The sequence below is a fragment of the Argiope bruennichi genome, chromosome X2 (genome assembly GCF_947563725.1).
Source record: "Argiope bruennichi chromosome X2, qqArgBrue1.1, whole genome shotgun sequence".
NCBI classification, from domain to species: Eukaryota; Metazoa; Arthropoda; class Arachnida; order Araneae; family Araneidae; genus Argiope; species Argiope bruennichi.
Window position 1 is genome coordinate 29,399,563 of NC_079163.1, and position 25,552 is coordinate 29,425,114.

A 25,552-nucleotide genomic window follows, 5' to 3' on the forward strand; every position below is an offset into this window, starting at 1 on the left:
AAACTTCAAAAATCTCAGTAAAAAAATAAAGCTCGAAAAAAATTGCAGTTTGCTGGAATATGTTCAGAGATACTTTGAATTCCCCTTTAAAAAGGATTAAAAAATGACAGATAGATGACGCTCATACGTCAAACTGAAATAGTTTATGCAAATCCAGAAAACAGAGTATAGTTACTTAAATACAGCGTATTTCATTTTAAAGCAAAAGATGCTCAACGTAACTGCCATCACAAGGTATTAAACAAGCGAGGCGCTTAACAAATTCTATTACAGCTAAGTGTAGCATGTCGGCATTGATGTCACTAACAATCCATTGAAAGACATTTTTCAGTTCCATCAAGGTGGTTGGAGAGCCTCGGTAGGCACAAGACTTTAGGTATCCACACAACCAAAAGATCGCTAGAGTTAAGATCTGCCGATCGTGAGGGCACCCAATCTTACATCGTCGGCTTATCTTCGGTTCCATATGTAGGAGGAATGTCTTGATGGAAAGAACAACGCGAGACGAGAGAATATTCTGCATGAAGGTGACGGCAAGTAATGCACGTCTTTCCTGCAAAACAGTCACAACGTGGTGTCACAGAAGTGTAAGATCCGTATTGCTGTTACGGGACGCTTTAAAATAAAAGGAAGGGCCCAGAAGGAAGGACACGTTGAAACCACACCAAGCAATCACATGAGGAGAATATAGTGGTTTGGTCGTGTACTCACGACTGTTTGATGTAGCCCAGATAGGACTGTTTCACGGATTGATGCCACTATGCAATTGAAAGTGGACTTCATCAATCCACATGATGTTCAACAATCGTTGTAGCTCATGTTCCATCTGTGCAAGCGCCCATGTTGAAAAAGCTTGTCTTTCATCGGAATCTCATCTGCTGGGAATAATTAGTGAAGTTCGTGTATCTTGTACTGATACAGTTTCAAGATTCCTTGCAGAATGTGTTGGATCGACGTTCTGGAATTCCCGTTACTATATCAGATTCATATGCACTGCTACTCCTCGTTGATGTCTCTGTTGTAGAATTTCCCGTGACGTTCTGTACAACAGGGATGAGGTTCGCGGACAATACTGACGATCTTCCAAATTCCCTGTTTCCTCAAAATTGCGTATTAAATTCAGTTTCCCATTCAATGAAATAAGGCCTTTATTCACCTTGATTCTTTTATACTACTTACTTATACTTACTTCATGCTACTGTTGTATACTTTAGTTGTGGATTCACCGTTCTTATGTTTAACTGCTAATGCTCGATTCGGTAATAATAGTATTCTGCCGACATCTAATGCCAGATCCCTTTCCAGCTTTATGTTTCATGGCTATCCTGATTTGTATAACGCATCTGAGTTTGAAGTCATCTATCTTTCGTTTTTGGAATTACTTTTTAATGGAAATAAAATCTAAACATTTTTGAGTAAATTTCAGCAAATCTCAATTTTTTTTCGAGCATTACTTTTTTTATTATGATTTTTAAAGTTTGCACTAATATATGGAGTGCCCTGCATTTAATATATTTTTACACAATAAGAACCTGTTAAAAGCGTGTAAAGAAGTGAAAAATATTTTACTTTATTTTAAAAAAAGATTTTTTAAAATTCAATTCTGTACATCATTGAGGTTGAATTTTACTCTACGCACGTATCCATTTTAACCAAAACTTATTTTTTCCTTTCACTGGAAAATGCAAAAAGAATTTATTTTTGTAAACATTAAATATACTTTGTATAAGCTATGAATCTCAGTGAAAAGTTCTACTTATCTAATTTAAAGATATTTCTTTCAAATGAAAATCTTTCTATTTTCGGGATATTTGCTAAACATTGGTATTTTACTCATATAGTCTTGAGCGCAACATTGAAATATAAGGAGCTTTGAATGATTTATATCAGAGCAAAAAATTGAAATTATTTGCAATACGAAAAATAAATTATTTGCTGCTGCTATATGTAAGTTAATCATTGCACTTTTAATAAGTTTACTATTTAATATTTGAGACAAAATGTATCTTTGTGTATAATGGCAATGAGGAAATAAACTTAAAGAAAAAGCTTTTAAAAACACATTTACCACCATACTAAACAGCAACATTTTTTGCTTAAATTTTCTATAATTTTTATATTTTATTCTATTATTTCTGATACCCTCTACCAGATGAAGCCACTAGAAGGGAATCAAAATATATTTTAATTATTGATTAGTTGATAACTGAGTTCTGAAAAAATTAAAACGGTGTACCATTATTGCGAAGGCATAAATTACAAAATTGTGAAAAAAAATTATAGAATTCAGGCTTTACAAAAAGGAATGAAACCCTTTTTCCAGAAAGAATGTTACATTTTCAGAAACCTGTATCAACATTCAATGCAGATAAAAAAATTTTTTTGAAAAAAATCATACGAATATATTTTTTTCCGTGTTAGTTATAATAATTTATTTAAGTAATGTGTTTACAAATTTTATTATGTTAACACTCTTACTTGCTTTCAATTTCTTATTCTGTGTGCAGCAAATTTTCGCCTTTAGTATAAATTTTCTGTTATAAAATTTTTTCTTCTGTTTTTTTAAGCATTCTGCAGTTCAGATCTGAATATGTCATTGGGATTTCACTTTTCTTGCAAAATAATAAAAAATGCCTATTTGTAGGCTAGAAATTAGAACAAAAAGTCTTTCTTCTTCTGCAGTTTGGGCTTAAGAAATGAAACATTTGACTCATTGTATTTGAAAATTTCACTTCGAATGCTTTGAAAAATGAGTTTGTTTAGTTATACTAATGTCCAATTTTAAATCAATATTAGGACTATTTGAGACGAATCTTGATCAGATGACGAAGACAATACCTGATCTGTCACCCCCCCCCCCAAACTTCCACAAGATACCAATGGAAGAGTCTCTAATGGATTTATCGTGTACCAACCCTGTTTACAAGGTACGAATGAGTCTTGAACTTAAAACTCAACTTCCGAAGCCACGGTCTTACAACGTGGCCCATTTTGAAAAGTGGAAACAAAATGGAATTAAAATATCTTATTGAATTTCCAGGGTGGGAGTAATACATGCTTTTTAGTTGATTAAATATTTATATGTTTGCAAGAGTTGCTCTTATATAAGACAAAGCAATAAAGGTAAACTTTACTAAAATGTTTTCTAATGAGCTCTATTTCATAATTTGTATTATAAAATGGCATAAATTAATATTATGAAGGTATTCTCTTTATTTTTATTATTTTAATTTAGTAAATTATGAATATGATCTTATAACTCATCATAATCAATAAATGCAGTAATTTTATTTTTGTATTAGCAAATTGAAACCTTTTTTAAAGATTTAATTAATTAACTTCATAAATTGTTTCCTTTTTTTTCATGTCCCAAATTTATATCAAATTATAACTTCATTAACACACTATAATGTCCTTAAGTGGTCATTTGCATAAAAAAATCAGTCCAGAAAAATCCCCATGTTTTAATATCGTTAACGAGCCGTTACCCATTCCTCCTAAGTAAGGAACGGAAAAAAAACTTTTAATTTGTTAAAATAAATAAAGTTCATAAGTCTTATAATTAAGAATTTTATTTGATTGCTTCTCTTAAAAGTTTTTAACGAGTCACAATACCCTGCTCGTATGGTCATTACTGTGGGACCACAGGTCTCCTGCACCGAATAATAATTCCACTATAATAATTTATGAATTTGGAAGGCATTAAATCTGTTGACAAGGTTCAAATGTTAAACTTGATGGAATTGTACGAAAATCTGGAGAGGCCAATGCCGGCGCTGGTATTGTCCTGACATTGGTTCAAAATTATGAGGTCCATTTCAACATCGCCCACATGTTGCTTTATAAAGAGACGCTATTGTAGTTAAAGTCTGATTTCCGTGTATATTTCCTCTTACCTTAATTGAACTATTTGAAATTCTTTTAATAATATTCTACTCGGATTTTTGATCCAAAATAACCATTTTATAACATAATTAAACTTTAAGAATTCTTAATTTTTTTTTATTTGAACTCAATTTTTGATGTTCAAATTCTATCATTCTGTAAATTTGTATATTTGGTGAGGTGATTTGATAATATGGTGATAATTCAAATAAATTGTATATCAATTTTATTGTGCTTACTCTCATAAAAAGCATTACTGTTTTCGTATATGTATGTGATTTATAAGTAACTCCTTGTACTTATACGTTGTTGAAATCTTTGTTGTGGAGTCTGATATTTAAAATTCTCTTTTTTTAAATTATATACATACATGCCCTAATTTTACTCTAATAGCGATAATTTTTAATTTCATTTTGAAGATGAGTATTCATTGTCATTAATTAGAGTCAATAAATTCTCATACCTGAGTTTATTACGTTTGTAATATGTTGGAAAATTTTAATTTTTAAATTGTAAACTTATCAGTGAAAATTAAAGCTCAAGATTCACCATTTATTAACAGAAATTGCTTAATTTATATTTTTTTTATTCTTGTATTTATTTCATACAGTTGTCGTCTCGATGTAAAGTTGCAATTGTATTTGGTGTCACCCCACTTTCCGGATTTCCACAGAATGCTCTATTGTGCTTGCTTCTTGGACTGAAAAGAAAAAAAGAATCAATACAATGAAGGAATTTAAATTAAATATTGAGATAAACAATAAAAATTTTTATTGCTAAATATTATAAAAGATCTAATAAAATGATATGACCGTTTTTTTTATAATTCTGTCTAGATTGTAGAAATAAATTTCTACAGACTATATTTCGTAAACGACTGTGTTTAGGTATGTAGCATTATACTAAAATTTATAAAAAAGTTCAGTTTAATTTCATTTTCTAGTATACTTGTATATCACATTTTTGAGAATACATATACGTATTATCAAAAGCATCTGGGTATTTTCATATTTACATATATTTCCTATTACCTGCATATTATTTCGAATATTACCCGCATTTCCGCTTTGGATTGGCCAGTAATATCTTGCATATATTTTTGAATTTCTTAAAAAGAATGGACAAACTGGCCTTACAAGGATCGATCATTAATTGAGGATGAAGAAAATGAATTAAAACCACCAATAATGGGTTTATTTATTGTGCCAGTACTTACATGAATTTTTGTAAACATAGCAAGTTTATTCGAGAAGATTAAGTTTAAAAATTACCAATTCTTCTTCGTTCTGCGTTATCTGGATAAATTAAAAAAAAAATGTGTAAATCCAAAAGTATCCTGATATCTTGATCGCATAGGGAATTAGTTCGTCAATGATCAAGCTAAGTACATAGATATTTGATGAGGTGGTCTATGAATTAATAAAAAAATTCTCAACTGAAGAATAAAAAGCCAGAGTTATCACTCAAAATTTGAGTCGTGAGAATTCTTTTTCAGAAGAAATACAATTTATTGTAACTACTGTCTAACGAACTTTGATTGTATTTTTATGAAAACAATCTAATGAATTTTATCAATAAAATTAAATTAACTATCTTTATGACAGAAAGGATGCAGGTAGTCGTGTCCCTGATAACTATGACATTGGATAACCAGAATGCCGATTGACTCGAAATTGAAGATCACTGCAGAATTCAGTTCCTGAAACTAGATTTTACTGATAAAAATCAATATCTTTGAGTGATGATACAAAAAGATTTTTTTATTATCATATATTGGGTGTATACATGTGACTTCGTATTTTTAATAGATGACACTAAAAGTACTGTGTACTTACAACGATTGTATTTGAAAGATTTGATAACAACCTTTAAAAATCAATGTGCGAGCTCTGATTAATATTTAAAAGATATATTTTAGCAAACAGAATATGTTGAGTTTTGAGACAAAGAACAACATATGTGGAAAATTATATTACTCTATTTCATTGCAACGAAAACTGCAGAATAACCACATAGGTTGCTGTTGAACATTTATGGTAAACATACCTTGTCAAATACAATATGCAAATAGTGGTTGTGATGACTTCAAAATGAGGATTTCAATACACATGCCAATGAGCATGTAAATAGTCTAAATCTCATCTTGGATTTCATTGAAGCATTAATTGATGAAAGCATTCATGGTAAACAATGCAAACAACAGTTGATCCATTTGAATGAAGCATTGAAGGAGAAACGTCCCTAATATGGCGAAAGACAGGATAAGGTTGTTTTTCAATACGACAATATTCGCCCACATATTGCCAGGCCAGTCAAAGAAATTTTAGAATCATTTCCCTGGGATGTGCTGCCTCATTCGCCGTATTCGCCAGATGTAGCCCCTTCGGACTACTATTTGTTTCACTCCATGTAAAATGGTATATTGTGTATCATTATTGAGGAAATCTCAGGAGGTTGCAGTAAATAAAATTTCTTCTATAATGCGCATTTACCGGTTAAAATTTACGAATATTAATCACGTTCTTCATTTAAAGAGATTTAAAAAATCACTTTTATGCAGATTTGAAACCAATTAAATTTATATTGAATGACACTGAAAAAAAATTGTTATTCGTATACTTACGATGATTCAATTTCATTCATTGGGATGACTGTTACATATTCAATATAAAGCTTGGGTTTGAAGATCCAGTCTGATGGATTTTTAGATGCGCTATACCATTTGTAGGAAACGCTTTTAATTTCCCCTAAATCTTTATCAGTTGTAACCAAGTATTGGTACCGAGCTCCAGGATAATATTCGATTGCTCTAAACAAATAAAATCACAATACAGTATTAAGATTGTTATAGCTAATAGAAAGCAGATTGAAAAATAGGATGCATTGTTTAACTCTAGCTATTCAGAAATTACACGGAAGACTTTACAGAAATATAATAGAGATTCAAAATGTGATTCAGTGTAAATTGAAGGAATGTTTAATTATCGAAAATGCGGAGTTTTTTTATTGCGATTATATTCAACCTAATAATGCCTTATTATGAAACAAATTGCTACTCCATACATCAAAGAAATAAAATTAATACTTTAAACATCCATTCGCTTAATTTTTTTAAATAAAATTGCTAGTTTTGTTTTTAATAATAACTAAAAAAATAAAAATTGCGAGCAAACTTCGAATATGTTTATCAGTTGCTTAATATTTTTATGTAAAAAAATTTTGTTAAAAATATTTATAATTTTAATTTAGGATCTGTAATTTACGTTTATTTTAAAATTATTACCGATTCAGGTGAAAATAAAATACCTACTTTTGGCATTTTTACCGATTTTTAAAAGTTGGTTGTATTACTATAGCAACAGGATTAAAAACCATCCAGTGATTAAATTCCTGAAAACTGCATTTTGAATGTTGTGGGACATTTCTTTAAAGCTGTTCTATGCTACAAAATCGTTTATTAATAAGAACTAAATGTAAAGATAGACCATCTCCTATTAAAAATTATTGATAGATTAATTTCTGTCTAACAGGTATAGCTTTTCCCAACAACTTCAACACATAGATGATTGAAGAGGAAAATATCCAATACAAAAATAACTATAAATTATACTCATTTTTAAAAATTTCATAAGCAACATCCTCGAAATAGATGAAAACACAGTACAATGATGTATTTTTTCATTTCACGACTTTCAAAACTCACACAAAATTCCGTGATACCATTGTAACACGCATTCCAGAAATGCATCATTTTTCTCGTTTTAGAAATTTATCCTTTTCAAACTTCGGGACAAAAGAGATTTTGAGGGTAACGACTTTTTCGAGCATTAACAATGTTAAAAAGAAAATATTTGTGTCCCATCATTAAGAAAACTGAGCATGGAGTTAGTGAGAGGTTCAATGAGTTATTATTAGTTGAATCCACAGGAATAAAAAGGAAAAATTCCCAAACCATACAGCTGTTAGGCCGGAAATAAGTATTAAACAAATAAACAAAAAGCCCATTGTTTTATTTTTATTTCCCAGGAGAAGAGTCCTCCAAATTCAGCTGTATTAGTGAATTTGTTTCTGTGTCTTTATTTTAATAGAACAAGGGATGTTTTCTAGGATAATACTAATTTAATTGAGATTTTCGAATTCATAATCTCTATATTTCTTTCAGAAAATTATATTTTCTGGATTTAAAATTAAATGAGACGATATTTTTCCTTAATTTTTGTTCTAATTCAATTCTTCTATTAAATATAGTATCTTAAAATTATAGTTACGTATCTCAAAAAAATTTTCTTTATAAGTTTTAGGCGGATAGTTCAGAAAATTGCGACGAACATACTTTTTCAAAAAAGTTTCTTCGTATATTCGCTGAAGCAAGTAAATATTTATGAAAATTCGGAGACAAGTGAAATCGTTTAGAATTTCTCATTTGCCTCTTCCAGAAGATTTCTGTCTGAAAGTCCAAGGCGAAATTTAATTCATGAAGAGCAAAGTGAAAAATATGAAATTTCTTCCATTATCGCCAGTTTTTAACAGAAAATTCTCCATTTTCATAAACTTTCAGCAAAATTGTGATGATAATGAAAATATCTTAGGGTGTTGTTTTAAATAATGTTATTTTCAACAAATGAACTTACAAAAATTAAAAAAAAAAAGGCATTTAAAGTGCAATAATTTTAATTATCCCTTCTCCTAATTTTTTTAGAAGCAATATAAGTTAGGTTGTAGAAGCTTCTATTTAAGGCTGGATTTTAATATAAACTGAGAAAATCCATAAAATTTCAAGTGGTATTTATTTTATAAAATATTCGAATTAATTATAAAAAATTGATCTTAAATTTGATATCTTACATTTAAGAGGATAACTTCAAATAAACATGTAGAATATTTGCGTTCCTCATCAAGTATTTATTTAGTTGATCAATTTGTCATTTTGATATTTAAAATGGTTAGATATGACCTTCATTATTTATTATCATATTTAACATTCAGAAAGAGGTTGCATTGTCCTGCAGTAAAAAAATTGCATAAACTTGATGGTAAGTTGTCTTCTAATGGTTTCTGAAAGTAATAGCTGTAATTTGAAGTTAACTGAATATATAAGCTTTTCCTCAGTATTTTCGGAATAAAGTTCATTACTGATAAATTATTTTTTATGCGAAAAATAATCTTGTGAAAATGCAACCTCGGTATATTTTTCTTTAAGAGCACCAAAATACTTTGTGGTTCTTGAGGTATCTCAGAATTCCCTACTATATTATCTTGCTTTATTCTAAATTCTTTATTGCTTTATTCCAAATTCTTTATTGCTTTATTCCAAATTCTTTATTGCTTTATTCCAAATTCTTTATTGCTTTATTCCAAATTCTTTATTGCTTTATTCCATTTCCAATTCATAAATTCAAAATTGTCACTCTATCCATATCTTGTCTCTTATGAAGGTACCTGTCGGTTCAACAAAAAACGGTTCTTGTTAGTTCTAATATAATATATTTTGATTAGCGCTCTTTAATCTCAGAATTATAATGAACGGAATAATATCTGGATTTTTATATATTTCGGTTCTTTTCCATATATTTTCAACCTTTATTGCACCAAATGCATTTATCAAAATTTTACAAGGACCTCTTTGTCTTTCTAGATAATTAACACATGCTTCTATGGGATGTGCGAGAATGGATCTAATTAAGTTTTTGTAACTAAGAAGTTCGATTTCTCTTTTGATAAAATTTGATTCCAGACATCTCTATAATCTAAAAATATCTATCAGATTTAGGTCTATTCTGACCTAAATTCTGATGAGTACTATACAGTAATAATAGTTTCATTAAACTAAGATTCTATCTTAGATTAATGAAAGTATTATTAGCGATTCCCTATCTTAATTTATATACGCTGAGAGTTTAGACAAAAAATTAATGAAATATATTTTTCAATGTTTCATTTGTGAAGATTCAAATTTCGCATCTCTTCATAAGTTTTGGCTAGAGTCGTGTTTGTAAGAAATCGTTTTTCTAAATTGCTCTTAACATTATATTAATTCATTTTCCTCTTAAACTCTTCATTGAGTGAAGGATTTTCCTTCAGTAAAATATTAAATTACTTGTATTTATCTCAAAAGAATAATTTGTACTACTTACTCATTTTGAACCTTGAATAACTCATCATTTTTAGATCCAAACAAAGTGACTTCAAGGGTAAGTTTGACATTTTTATGAGAAACTCTGGGCTTGTATGTCTTCACGGTTATTTGGTAATGATAAACTACAGAAAAAATTATATTCAAAAAATTATAAATTAAACCATAAATATAATCAAAATGAAAAAAAAAAGATGTTTGAATTGTTTCCAAATGTATATTTACAATAAATAATTTATCTAATTTTAAAACACAACAAATGTGCTTGATAATATTCGAAGAAATACCATCGCTTAAAAAATAAATAACAAAGGCTTTTCGTAGGACTATGTTTATATGAGATCTGAGTCCATATTAAAATTAACCTAAAAGAGAAAATAAGCTAGACTATTGAAATCTGTTATTTACATTAAATTATAGATATGAGCCAAATTTTGGACAAAATTCTACAAAGGATTGATTATTTATTGGTCTAAGGAAAAAAACCTAAAAACGCATCAAGCAAGAGAAATGAAATTTAATATAAGGTCTTGATACAAAATTTGTATCGTGTCAAATTTTAAACTCAGCAGATCAAAGAAAAAAACATTCAAAACGCATATTTGACTTTCTTCACTTTACGATGGAACTAAGCACAAGATTTAAGGTAGAATACGAGAACCTCGAGGAGAACATAATATCGTTTTTTAAATATTTATTATTTAAAATTATCCTTTTGTATTTTAATTGCAGTAAAAAATTGTTAAGGGAAGTAAAAAAGATAATCAATTGTTACAATTTTTCTCTTCATTGGAATTTGATATAAGAACTTAAATTTGCTCGATTATGGGAGTTAAAGGATTAAAAAAATAAAGTTATGTAAATTAACTTTTTAAGCTTAGTTTAACTTAATCAAAGTTTCACTCTGAAGTAACACGAATGCTATTTAAAAATAAATCTCGTGGTTTGGAACAGTGGTCAGGTTGCGAGAATGATATACAATCGGAAGACCCCTTTACCACACCACACCAGATAAAGGACGTCTGACCCCTAGCGTCAGACGAAATGTGGCCAGTGCCCACATGAACCCGGATCTTCGATGGAATTAGACTCGAACTGAAATGCTCCCCAACTTCCAAAGTCTACCTCACCGATAGACTGCTTCGACCTTCTTATCGCTTCAAGGTTAGTGAAAAAGATAACATTCTATGTCAAATACTTTTTATTACTCCTGAAATAATTATGAAATTAAAAAAAAATATTTTAGTTATGCATACCAGTTATAACACTTCACTATTTCTTTTGTTCTTAATTCTGGAATGTTTATGTTTTAGCATTGACTTATACACTTTCCAATCAGAAAATTCACCTTTCTGTGTTTAATGCATTATCTATAAAATAATCTATTTATGCAAATAGATTTTAACCATGCAAATTATGTCTTATAGCAATAGGTATTTAAAAATTATTTCTAATCGCTAAATGGAACCCCCATTGTATTTCTTACTTTGCACTCTTTCTAAAGTTCATATATCTTTTGTTACTCTTTCTAATATTTTGCCCATTTGGTGAACACGAGAGTTAAAGGTAAATGAAAGGCTGAACACGCAGTAGCCTCATTTTATCGTTAAAATGTTTTTCTTATCAACTAAAGAAATATATCTTGTACTACAAATACTAACTTAAAAATAAGAGCTCATTTAATTTGGTTTTATCAAACTTTAACAGATTTTAATCTTAATATTTGGACATATTAAATTTCCAGAAAAACACTTCCCGTCTGACAATAATTTGAAAATTTAAGAATTATACATATTTTAGGATTATAAAAAATTAATAATATCTTTTTATTTGTTTCAAAATTAAAACATAAAATTCTTTAATTATCTCTTTTTTAGATAATTTTTTTCTCCTAAGGTTTAACTTATTTTATCTTCAAAAAATAAATATAACTGAATGAATATAAAATGAATATAACTTACGCCAAAAAGGCTTCTTGCCAGAGGTCTGCAGATACATGTTGTGAGTTTTTGAAGAGTTTCTAAATTGATAGTACTCATCTGCCCTGAGGCCCATTATTGCGCACTGACTGGTATCTTTACCACACTCGGCGCATCTGCCCCCCAGGAAAGACTCCCAGTTGTTGCACTGGTATGCAACAGGTACTATCTTCCGGAAATTAATGCTGTGAATCATGAAATCCAAGGAACGCTGGTGATTGCAAGCTCCAAAACGCCTTAAGCCTTCAAACAGAAATCATAAGCTGTAGAAATATCGTTTCTTGAAAAAGCAGACAAGATAAATGGAACTTCAGCATTTTGATAAAAAAAAAGAAGATGAAATAATTTGATATACATAAAAATAAAACAGAAAACTGATTTTTATTTTTCAATACTACTTATTAAATATTGTCATTTTTTTTCAGAACAGCCTGGGTCTTCTAATAAAAAATATTAGAAAATAAACAACAAACTTTTGAATTTTACTAAGGACTTTTCTTTTTAATTTTGCGCTTTTTACAATAAGTATTTATAACTTCATTTCTGAACAAAGTCAATAAAACAGTTAATCAAAGCAGTTATAATTTAATTCGAAAATAACTAATTTTAGTAAAAAACACGTATTTAAAAAATAATAGAGATAATTTTTATATTTTTGTTAGAAGTAGGAAATGGTGATCTCTTTCATCAATTAGCTATCAACTAGCATTTAGTTGAACAAGATTTTGATGATATTTTTTTCATAAATGCTCAGCAAAAAAAAATGGACCATTCTATAGATTACAAACATTAACCGAGTATTGAATATATTTTCCTCACAAATCAGAACGACATTTTAGTTTGAAATCTGTATTATAGTGATTTTCATTTCCTTCTGCAGTTGCATATCAGCAATTTCATATCAAAATGTCGTTTGTTGAATTTACCGAAACATTTTATTGATGCAAAACACTTGTGTAGGTTAGTTATATATGCACTCAAATTGTTGCGTTTGATTTTTGGGATGAAAATCATATATCAGTTGTAGCCTCAAAATTTCATGTTTCGATACCCGAGTAATTGGACATACGATATTTTGATATAGCAACTGCCATCATTCTTATTCTGTCTGTAATTTACATTTGTTAAATTCTTTTAAAATAAGTTGTGCTCCCAAACTTCCATACGCAGATTTTCAAAACTGATGGTAAGTAACTGACATGTATTCATTGCAGTAGCAATTCCTTTACAATATTCCAATTACCTTGATTACAATATCATAGTAATCTATATAACAACATGTTAATACATTTGTAATAAAAATGAACAGCGCTTCATGAAAGATTATTTTATATTGAACAGATATAGTTATTTCTTTCAGCAATGACTTACCTTCTTTTAATCCATCTGTAACAAATGATAAAAATTTATCGGTCTTGCATCCAGGTTGATTCCGTCCGTTATTCGGGAAAAAGTCTACATGTCCAACAGAATGGCTCATGCCAAAACCTTGAAAAAAAAATGTTAAATGTTTTTTAAAATTAGCAATATATTGTGAATCATATTGTAATTCAGGATTCTCTAACTAATTTTATAGATAAAATATATTTTCTCTTTAGATATTTTATCACAACTATTCCTACAAGCTTTTCCTACTATCCTTTAAATCAACAAGCAATATTAATTTAATAAATGTCTGACTTCTTTACTAGGGAGTTGTGTTTAATACTTTTGTTTATATCTTATTTAGATTCCTTTTTTAACTGTTCGACTATCTATATTTTCGTTTTTAATTATGATCCATTATTATTTATTCTGACATTTTATTACCTATTAATAATCGAGTGTGTTATACACTAAAAACGAAAACGATATGCATGTAATATTTTAAAATCTAATTTAAATCTTAATCTTAAACTAGCCTATGTTAACTTAATTCTGAAATGGTCTCTTATTTCCTGATCCAATTCCCACTATTTATTTAATTATTTTTAACACGCGCTCTAGAAAATTGATGACTTCAGCATTTCTCACTCTCCGAGTAAAAGGATAAAAATTCCAAATGCTTACAACACTCTTTTAGCTATCCAAGATTCCCTTCCCTAAATCAACGCATATAAAAGAAATCCCTGTCAAAATCACTAAAGGAAAATATTTCTCTCTTCTGCTGTTGTGTCGCGATGTAGATTGATGTATCTCTTATCGCTTCTTCCTTGTACATAATGTGCTTCCCGTGATGAAATAAATCGGTTAAAATTCCCAAAGTTCCGTCTTTTCGGCTATGCACTGTTAAAATATGTTGACATGAAAACATTTAAATTTTTCTACTATTCGATAGATTTATTTTCGTTTTATTTCACTTTTCATGTAATAGATTTTTATAACTATAAAAGAAAATAAATTGAAATGTGTATATGAAACATCTGAAGTGCACATACCAATGAACAGAATATCTGTGGCATCTGAATGGATGACATCTACAAAATCGGCATCTGTTGGATCCAATCTCACACTAGGTGGCAGATTCTGGAAGTAAGGCTCAGCCGGATCGCAACCTAAATATATAGATTTTAAAGAATTTAAATTCTTCAGTGATTTAAAAATTGATGTATCATGAGATGTAATGACAATAAATTTGTTAAACTGTTTGTCAGATCTAAATTTAAGAAAAGATCGATAACACATATTTACTAATAGGCAATACATTAACCTCTTACCTGCCGAGGATAACTTGAGAGATTCGGTCCCCAGTGGCACGTATATATATACGTATATAGTTGCGAAACGTATATATATGCCAGGGGCAGTTAACACATTGACTTAGGGAGACATATATATACGCCCGCGGCAGGCAAGGGGTTAATCCTTATTAGCAGAACTAAGTTCCTACAGCTTTCACATACCTCTTCCAATCGTATTAAAGTTTAGAAATCGAAGACATTTCATTTTCATATAACGTGAAAAATAGCAACCAAATCCACTTCAAAGGTCTGACTTTGATTATTATGTCTTCTTCAAAACGTTTTCCCAACAAAATTTTGTTATAGGTTAGTCAAACAATCACATTTTAAATATGTATCTCTAACCTGTAATACGTCCCAGAGTTTTTAGTCTTTCACCAATGTAACCAGCTATGTGACTTCCGAGACTATGTCCAATAACGTGAAATTCTTCTCGCCTTGCTCCGAAGTGTTTCTGAAAAAAAAATAATTCAAAATTAAATTAGATACTTAATACAGCTAATTAAATATTTCATTGCATAAAAAACCATAAAATCTCTTAGATTCGAATGCTTACTCATTCGAAGCTTACTAAAGTGTTTATAAACTATTTTAGAATTTATAACAGCGTTATACGTTAAGGATTAATATTTTACACTGCATAATTTAAAAGTAGTTAACAGCATATACAAAAAGGGCTGAAATATCATTACTTCCAATCATATTTAAAATTATATAAAGTTGAAATATTAGAAAAGATATATAAGGTGTCCTAGAAAGTAGAACAAGAGTTTATTTCTTTAACTACTACACTTAGACATATACTTTCAGTCGCGAGGTTTCTCAATGGTGGTTCATACAATGGTGATCAAATATATTGTTACGAATCTGTAATGCTGCTTCCCAGCATAGTTGGTTCCATCATCAGAAAGACCATTTTACAGTCTGTATTGGACGGAGTCCGGGTGTCGCGTCGGAGGTCCCAGAGATTGGCGACAAACTTGGCGACCATTTGGCGACTTGGCGACTTTAGCGCCAAAATAGATTATACCCGAAACATCGAGAATTTTCCCGATCCGTCCATTAGGAACCGAGATACGCATCGAACGTTCCTTGAGTTGAACGTTGGTTGAGAGGCTTCTAGCCCCGCCTCCTGAGACCTATAAAAGGAGGCAGTCTGCAGCTGCCAGAGAAGAGTAGTCGGAATCGACTGTGAAGAAGGAGTCTTCCAGAGATTAGCAGAGCAGCGACGGAGTCAAGCTAGTGTTGAACTAAGCTGTGCGCTACTGTCTGCAGTAGAGTCTTGTTGTATGCACGTCTCAGCTGAAGATAATTGTCTTCTCTATGCTGTATATATTTGTCGTCCTTGTGCTGTCCCGTGCGTCTTCGTGTAAATAAACGTCGTTGTTTTATTTTCTACTTCCACCTGCTGATTGAGCGTTCTCCACACCATATAACTTCTACTATCCAAACGAACCCGGAAATTTCGTAACAGTATGAAAGCTGCTTTTTGCAGTCGTATAAATCCATTTTTATACGACTTCCACGAGAAAAATGTCAATTAATAAAATATTTTCGTTACACTCATATAATTATGCAAAATTTCCTTTTTCTATCTAGAAAATTTGCTGAGATATTAAAAGGCAAGTTTATTCACTTAGACCATTTTTCTATATCTCAGACTGGCATTTGACAAAGTCTTTTATTTTCACAAATAACATACAAATCACTGAAGGTTATTGAAAGGGTAGAATCTTAATGCATTTGTAAACTTATTTATTAATTTTCATTACAAGTTTGAAAAATAGTCAAACAATGCATGAAATATATAAAAACATGTAAAAATTAACACCTTCGTAACCTTTATAAAGTTGCATTTTCTAACGTTATTTGGGTTCATACGATCCAGTTTCATCCTTATCTTACTGCATTTCAGCAAATTTTACTCGCATACTTCCTTAATGCAATTATAACTGAGAAAGATGTATTTTTAAAATTCTGTTTTGTATGGAAAAATAGAATTTAGATGATACCTCCAATGCTTTTACAACCAAAGCCACTTCTGCTGCTACAACCCTCGTGTTTGCTGTTGCTTGATAATATGGAGGCTTGTTTCCACCACTCCAGTCCACGATTATGATGTTGTAGTCACCGTGCATCAAAAACTCGTCTTTCATATCCTAAAAAATTGGTGATAAACAATATAATGAATAATTATCAACGGAATAATGTAAAGAATTAGCTCCGTGAATATATATGTGTGTGAATCACTTCTGATATTAAATAAAATTTTTTCAAAAAAATAAATAATTATTTCTGAATTCATTTTTCAGAATTTAAAAGATTTTAAAACCATAAATTACCACCTATTTTTTTCAAGCATAAAAACTACATAAGAAGTTACAAATTGAAAGAACAAAGAGAAGACATGGATTGTAGTTTTATACAATAAATTAAAACTACATAGCTGAGATTTAGAATACCTGAAATTACACAACTACCTAATTTATAGTTCATGGCAACTCAGATGAAAATAATTTTGGTGACTAGAATTCCGATTCATGAACGGACTTGCATAACAAATTATAAATTAGTGGTAGGTAATTCTGCTTCTTTTAGAGTCAAATTATCGTAGTAATGCTGTCATTATTATTGTTTTCGAATGATAATTCTACTAAGAACTTAGAATTCTGCCTGCAAAGAACCGTTAAGTCCAGCTTTCATATGATATTGCGTACCGAAGTAACTGAGGCATTGGTGATTCTATGATTTTAGATATTAGCAGAGCGCAGATGTTTTCAATAAACGAGGCTTACGCAGCTGCATTTCATCACATTCTAAAATTTTCTTAATATGCACGAAGTCATTTTGGCGAGGAATGTGAACAAATTTAATGACTGTAATTTCATTTAACATATTTATTAAATTATAAATAATTTTTGTGGCAACTGTTTGTTTTGGTCTTTGGTTAGTTGTTATTCTTACTAATTGTAGAAAGAATGTTATTTGTTCCAGCCATTATTAATTAAAACGATTTTGGTTTTAAAATCCATTCGTACGTAATTATTTTACTATGCGATGAAACTAGTCGATTTCAAACAATTACACATTGACTTTTAAGCACCTTTCTTTGGAATTCTCAGATATTTTATGAAAAACATATAATTGTTATTTTACAACAGCCTTCCTACACAATTAATCTTATCATGTGCGTCATCTTACATATTAAATATTTAAAGGAATCTATTAATGGTGAAAGAAATTTATCTTCATTTTCTAAAAGCAACAACATTCAATTTCAAGTATTAATGATTGAAGATTGAATTTGTTTTTATATGAACAATTATTGATTACGAAAAGATGAACACAATTAAAATAGTTATATAACTAAAAATATTAGTGTTCCTTATTGGAAAACTCCTGTCTAAATAAACTCCCCATTTTTTAAGTGAGATTAAATGTAAAGCGTACGTCATTAATTATTGTCCTAGTGAAACAGGAAAATGGTCTGAAAGTTGATCATCAAGGATTTGCAGGAATTTAGTAATGTATGTCCTAATGTAAAATTTTGAGTTAAGTCAATTTTTATAAAATGAATTCTTAAATTCTGCGTCGGGATTCCAAAAAAATGCAGAGAAGAAAATTTCTTTGGATATAATAACTCCCTTTGGTATTTCTTATTTTACATTCTTTAGCTCAATTACAAAATAAATAAATAATTAAGAAAATTATACTAAAATGTTCAAATTCATTAATATTCGTATTTTACATTCCTTAGCTCAATTACAAAATAAATAAATAGTTAAATAATTAAGAGAATTATACTAAAATGCTCAAATTCATTAATTAACAATTTTTAATTAATTTTTTAAGGCTCTCACTCGCTTTTAATTCACCCTTTTCTCATCTAATTTTAAACTTTGGGATTGCCGCAAAGATTTTTCTACTGTGAATGAGGGTGCAATTTTTTTCTGCCTATAAAGAGAGTCATGAGTGGAAAAAATTTAACAAGCCCTTTGCTGAGCTACTTGAAAACTCAAATGATTAATTGGATATTTACTACTAAAATAAGAAAATCTAATTAGTATTCCTTTTTTTGTGCATTCATTCTGATGTTAAATTATAATTTAATATCCAGTAAAGTAATAATTACTATGTCCTTATGACTCTCATACAAATTCGTAAGATATAGAAAATGATTTTCGACATTATACTTTGGGAGTTGAAGCGATTTTATTTTAATTTGTAATATAAAACGAAAATCAGTGGAATATAAGGAATTTTTTTAATTATTTTCATAGATGTTAATTTAATATTTCATAATTTTTTCGCTGTTCACAATTCGGTATTCATTACATGGCTGAACGCATGGTGAATAGGAAAGGAGAAGTTTTTTAAAGAGTTCATTCACTTTAATGATCTATTAGAAAACCAATTTAACCAGATAGATTTTTAACATAATATCAAATGAAACAGAATTAATTTTACTTTATCTTCATTGGTTACCTCAAGATATTTTTTCTAGCATATATATAAATTTCAGGTTCATGCTTTAGAAAGTAAATTCCTTCTACTATTGAGTAATTTCAGATATCAGCTTCATTGTACAAGTATTAGATAAAATATAGATGAATTAGAGGAAGGATAATTTCCTCTATTTAAAGTTAAGTGAAACTATGAGCTTCATACTTAAATTATACAAAAGAGGTTTGTATGTCACAGAAAATGGAACAAACAGAACTTTATGAGGTAGTTACATCTACAGGATATTGAACGCATAACTTCCATTAGATAAAATAATAATTTCAACGGATAACTTGTCATCGACCCGGAAGAGAAAACTTCAACGACTTTTATGACTATGGGTAAACTTACCAACATCCAATCCCCGTAAAGTTCACTGTCCATAAAACCATGAATGATGAATTTTGTAGGGTTCTTGGGGTTGTATTTGGATTCTTTGAAAGTGATTGGATCGCTCGGAATAAGTTGATGGGATTCTTTGGGAAATTTTCTTGTGTAAAGAAGACACTTGGTGTTGATCGTAGCTCGATCATGAGGCAAAACATTGATCGGTCGATGAATCCAGCTAATGAAATCTTCTGTTATAGCAAAACAGCCTAGTTCTTTCATACAGACTTCATCACCTGTAAACCAGATATAAGCACTATTATTTTATTAAATTTTTTTTGATGATAGCGGGAAATATAATCGATTCTTAAACAGTTATGGCCATAGTTCAATTCTTCCATCGAAATTCGTCTGTGTTACTTAGCTGTAATCAGCATACATAAAACACAGAATGAAGATTTATGAATTATTACGGTTTGCTTCACAATGAAATTTGAATGGATTCGAATATAAATGGCAGTTCAAAATATAGAAATAAAACCGTTTTGGTAGTCATTTCTTCTTTGGTAATCTCCCTTTTTTTCAAAAATATTTATGTAAGCTAGGAACCAATCATGGCACGATATATCCAATGCTTAAAACTAGTTATCTCTAGATTAACTTAATTGCAAAACATAAAGGTAAATAAACATAAGGTCCGAAGCAATAAAATGGCCTCAACAATTTTTCAAGTTGAAATTGCACTAATATTTCCACAAAGCTTGTAAATTGCATCCTATGTTTGTCATTTAGTGTTTGCTAAATTTCGCTTAATAAAACTCTTTAAGCTATTTCCTCTACTGTATTTTTATACTCGGTTCTTTTATTTTGAAGGAATCATATTTCGAACCATAATGTTGTCATATCGCTGTCCTCTGTCTTCTTTCAAACTTTGTCCGTAAAGTTTTAAGACTAATTGTACAAACTTTTTCGCGATATTCTACAAAATGATTTATGATCCGCAAGTAGAAATATTTTTGTGTTTGTCGATTCTGGCAACTGAAGCCAGTTCAATCGATGAAAAGCTGGAACTGGATTTGAAAACTTAAATAATAAAGAATATTTTATTAAGAATTCATTTTCTTTGATTTCACATTGAATTTTATTAGCTTTCTACAGCTAACTGAAAATTCGAATAATTTCATTGAATTAAATTGAAAATTATTACACTATTTCATATAATCCTTCTTTTGAAATATTTTTATTAGTATCACTCACTTATGCATTTAATTAAATAATAAATATTGAAATTATTATATAGTTTATTTGTACTCAGTCAAATTATTAATGAAAATGTGATTGAATATGAAATCGAATTCGACTTCGACTTCGAAACAAAAATAATAAAGATGTGCACTTTCAGAAACTCGCTGTATTTTAAATAAATTCGTTGTTCAACACGATGAAGTTTAAAATTACCCGTAATATTTTGTAAACATATAGAAAAGGCCATATGGTTATTGAAATATAAATATACGTATGGATCATAGTATTTGTCAAAATGTATTTTTTCAATAAGAACATCTGCTTATCTTGGAATGTTTTATATTTGACATGGTATCATAATAAAAAACAGCTGTTCATTATCAATTAAAGATACTACTTTTAATAACCTTGATTTTTTTTCTATTTCTTGATAGGAATAAAAAAAACCTCAGTTACAATTTTTCAATTACATATTGATTAAAAAGATAGATGATGATATTTCAACCCATAACGTCATCAAACTGATTAAATATATTGAATCTGAAGTGTAATAGGTATATGATAAAAGTCGATCAAGAGAGCAATTAAAAATGTTTTCTTTTAGAAAGATAAAAGTTGAAATTTTCCAATAATTTAATATAATTTAATGAATTTTATAAAATACTGATTTGTCTGAACAGTTTTTAAAAGTGAGGAGAATTTAAAAAGCCTTTTCCTTAAATATAATACAGTTATATCCAGCATAAATAATTATATATCAATATTTAAGCAATACAAATACTGTTATAAATTAAAGAAGATATTCCAAAGTTGCTCTGGTTGTCATCTACTGTACTTTCATCAATATTACATTAATCTTCGTGTTGACTTTGCAATCCTTTTATTGATAATTCTCATTTCAGAACATTTCTTACATAAATAAGAAGCTTTTTTAATAAATACTTGAGAAATAAGAGAGCAAATAAAACAGATGAAAAAGCTACGGCAAATTTCATGATATTCAAAAAGTGTTAAATAGCTTTCAGAAAGATTAATATTTAGTAAGCCTTATTTTGCTAGTCATTAAAAAAAATTGTCAAAGAAAATGTCGAACTTGTACTTTATGTTGTTGAAAGTTATTAGCTTTAAGAAAGAAGTATGTTTTATCGATTTATGAAATATTTATTTATAATAAGTATTAAAAATACATTTCTATATAAAAAAGGTTAAATTTTTGATATTCAAGAAACATTATATGGCTCATAATATTTTGATAATTATTATTAATATAACTGAAATAATTTCCTTAGGGCGGATTTGGGGGCGATTGTGAAAAAATTAAACCACGTAGAAATTTGTTTGAAGTATTTACATGTTATAGATGTTAGTCAAATTAGAAATAATCATTAAACTTATGTTTAAATTTCCAAAAAAAAAGAATAAAAGGGAATTTTTAAAAAATGAAGGAAATGATGAATCCTTCAAGGATCACTTTCAAGCAGGGATTCAAACCAGGGATTTTTTCTGTGAGGGCGAAACAATTGCAAAACGAAGATAACTAGATGAATAAAATTTGGTACACAGATTTAGCATCTAAAGTGTAGATACTTATCCAATTTTGAATAAAATGCTTCAAAGGGTTGACCGTCTATCTGTCTGTACATTCACAAGTCTGTAAACCAGAGAACTCCGAAATGGAATGATTTAAATAAATGAAATTAGGTATGAGATATTGTGATGCCAATTGTGTTAAAATTTGGTTTCTTTCTGCCAGGGAAAAGGTGCATAAAATGCATGATAAATTTTCTAGTGCTTGTGTATTAATTGATTCTCCGCGATTAATCGTTAAAGATCGAACCGTAATAGGATCTTTAGTAACTATTGTTCGTTAATGGCATACAGCTAATTATACTCAGATATACATTTATTTGAGAGTAAATGAGAAAATTTCTTAGAGATTATTTCCAATGGTTAGCTTATACGAAATACCATTATAAATGAAACCTGTTAACCTGTTGTTTCTAAGAGATTTGGTAATATAAATGACCAAACCAGCAAATCTTAATATAATTTCTTATATGCTTGTAAATTCTGTAAATAGTTATTTTTATTTCATTTTTTATACAGTAAATATTTTGTTACTTAAATAAAATTCCCGTAACATGCCCACCAAATCGTTCAGTGACCAGAATGGTCACGGATACGGGGGTATGAGACGGCGTTTTGTTCCAAATCACTGAAATAGAGACAATTGCAAGTGTGTGTAGAAGCCTCATAAGAAGGTATGCTCAGTCTTCAGTGGTGAAGTCTTTAACCAACTTCATCAACATTTATGGGTCATCAAGAGAGACGAAAATAAAAACGAAAATTACATGCCATCTTTCCATCCTCGTATTCGAGGTAGTTCCTATGACGACGTTATTTGAAAGGTAAAACAACAAACTATTAAAGCGGTTTGTATTCGATTTATCCTATAGTTTGAATAATAAGCTCTATTCTTACTGTGTATTCAAACACTGTGTAAGTAGAATTCTTGATTATTGGCTAATATGGGCGCTGTTTGATAAAGTAATTAGAATTTTACTCTTCATATGGAACTCTTCTGTCTGTTCTCTAACCTCTCTTCATCCGAAGAGAGTATTATTATATTCCTTCATGTAACAATATTATTTATTGCTAATGAAGGAAGGCACGAATAGGCATCCGACTCGAGATCGAAAGCAAATGTAAATCTTATTACTTGAAATCACTTGTTCAGCTACTTGAATAGAGAGAGGGAAAGAGCTTACACGTTTCTTCATTAAAATTCTGTTTTAAAGAGGCATTCAAAAATTTAACTTCCCATAGTCTAAATTTTTATCATAAATTTTATACCAGAACTTTAAAAATTTCTAGTTAATTTTCAAGAATAGAAATGTATTGAAAATTATTGCCAATTACTATACGTCTCAACCTTGGTGAAGGCAAACATTAATTCATGTCAGTACGCTGATATGGAATGGAAGTTTAAAGGGGAAGTATCGGCTCAGGTGTCGGTCTCGTCATCTGACCCCAACTCAAAAATACGAGGTTTATTTCAAAATATTCTTCATGTTGTTTCCAAATGGGATATAAATATAATTAAACTAAGCTTAATGGATATCAAGTATTTAAAGCAGAGTATAACATAATTATAAGTAAAACTGCCAGAAAATGTTTCTATCATTTAATAAATAGAATGAGAAACTTTTTGCAGAACAAAGATCAGTTAAAAAAATTGCGTATTTTTTTTGTCAGCTAACAACTGAACCATCGGAAAGAAAAAGTAGTAAAAATGTTTTGAATTGTACTAAAGTTCTGTAAGGATATCTTTGTAAATTTTTCATCAATAGTGTCACAGAGCTATCAGTGTTAAAACCTAGTATTGTTAAATAAGTTTTTAAGTGAAATTGATTCGATTTATTTAAATTCAAGTATTTTCTTTTACTGATATTTAACTTTTGATGCTTATTTTCATGCTGTTATCGTGAAATGTAGTTTTTCCATTAGTTTATTAGTTTTTTCTAACTTATAAAAAACAATTCGACTAGTTTTAATACAATAGCAAATTTATTGGCTGTCGAAAATTAAGCATTATAATTAAATTATACAAACAACAAACTGTAAGATTTAATTTAGAAGTTAAGATTATAAAGCACTTTATTTTTGTTTTATTATAAATAACTGTCCAAATTATTCTTTCAAGGTCTTTCTTAAAAGTTTTCAGATGGTGAGAAAAAAATGCCCCTTATTGGATCTTTTTAAAAATATATATTAATAATTTATAATTATAGATCAATACTGTAATTAAAATTTAGAAGTTAATCAAAACTTTAAGAGAAGATTCGTAAACTTGAATTTGAATCTATTTACGTCCCTTTTGGTAGAAATAAAAAAAAAAAAAAAATGAAGATTTTCAAATCTAAAATTTTGAAACAAAACTGCAATTGCAATATAAATACTGTGTAAAACTGCAATATAAATACTTACCTAATTTTCCAAATCCAAAGACATGTTGTTTCGTTATGTTAATAGAGATGGCGCTGCTAGTAACTACGAGTAAGCAGACAACCGAACTCCAGATGGTGACAATTTGGCGCAACATCGTCCCGCTGAACGCCGAGAAAAGGCCTCCACATTTCGCAAAAGGAGCTTTTAAACATTTTTATTGATTGAGACATGTGATAAAGATGAGCAAATGATAAAAACGCGTTTACGTAGTTTAACTTTCTGATAATCTGTCGGTCGGAAATAAAAACATATCATGCACCTGCTTAATTTTCATCTGTCAACTTTATGCAAAAATGCAGAATGTTTTTTAAAAATAAAAATTTGCTTTTTCAACTTATTTTTAGAATAAATTAATTAGATCCTTTATCGTTCAGTATTTTGAGGAATACGATATATATTTTTTATATATAGATCCTCCCCCCGTGGATATCAAATGCAGGGGCATTTTTTACAATGCAATCATATTTTATATCTTTCATTTAATTAAAACGCAATATTATATAAATTTATATATAAAACTATTCCTACACCTTTTTAGTACTAAAATAGGAACCAAATTGGATATTTACGAATTATTACTGCCGTTGCAAAATCAACGTCAGCTTGATGTTTGGAAGTGAAATTTATTAAATTTTGTTGTGGAAAACTTTCGACATTTCTTATCTCGCTTTGCATATTTTGACTTCTTTTTGTCAATGCATTAAATGTCAGCTGCTGTAGCTATTATTTGATTATTGAAATGAAAAGGTTTT

General features: G+C 29.3%; 1 protein-coding gene across 1 annotated transcript; it reads right to left on the bottom strand.

The window, feature by feature from the left end:
* Positions 1 to 4,423: 4,423 nt before the first annotated feature.
* On the bottom strand, positions 4,424 to 24,918 carry LOC129961113 (pancreatic triacylglycerol lipase-like). The gene is made up of 10 exons (XM_056074946.1): positions 24,780 to 24,918; positions 19,572 to 19,843; positions 16,730 to 16,876; positions 15,063 to 15,171; positions 14,415 to 14,531; positions 13,369 to 13,485; positions 11,980 to 12,240; positions 10,020 to 10,143; positions 6,509 to 6,694; positions 4,424 to 4,585 (listed from the first exon to the last, which is right to left on the bottom strand). Exons 1-10 carry the CDS (start codon positions 24,892 to 24,894, stop codon positions 4,483 to 4,485), a joined length of 1,551 nt encoding a protein of 516 aa, XP_055930921.1. The 5' UTR covers positions 24,895 to 24,918; the 3' UTR covers positions 4,424 to 4,482.
* Positions 24,919 to 25,552: the final 634 nt, after the last annotated feature.

Bases quoted from the DNA above. Each gene is read 5' to 3' on its own strand.
- LOC129961113 (XM_056074946.1), bottom strand. From the start codon at position 24,894: ATGTTGCGCCAAATTGTCACCATCTGGAGTTCGGTTGTCTGCTTACTC. The intron at 15,172-16,729 runs GTATCATCTAAA...TTTTTTTTTCAG, and splicing joins TGGTTGTAAAAGCATTGGAG to AAACACTTCGGAGCAAGGCG. The intron at 12,241-13,368 runs GTAAGTCATTGC...TTCTGTTTGAAG, and splicing joins TACAGATGGATTAAAAGAAG to GCTTAAGGCGTTTTGGAGCT.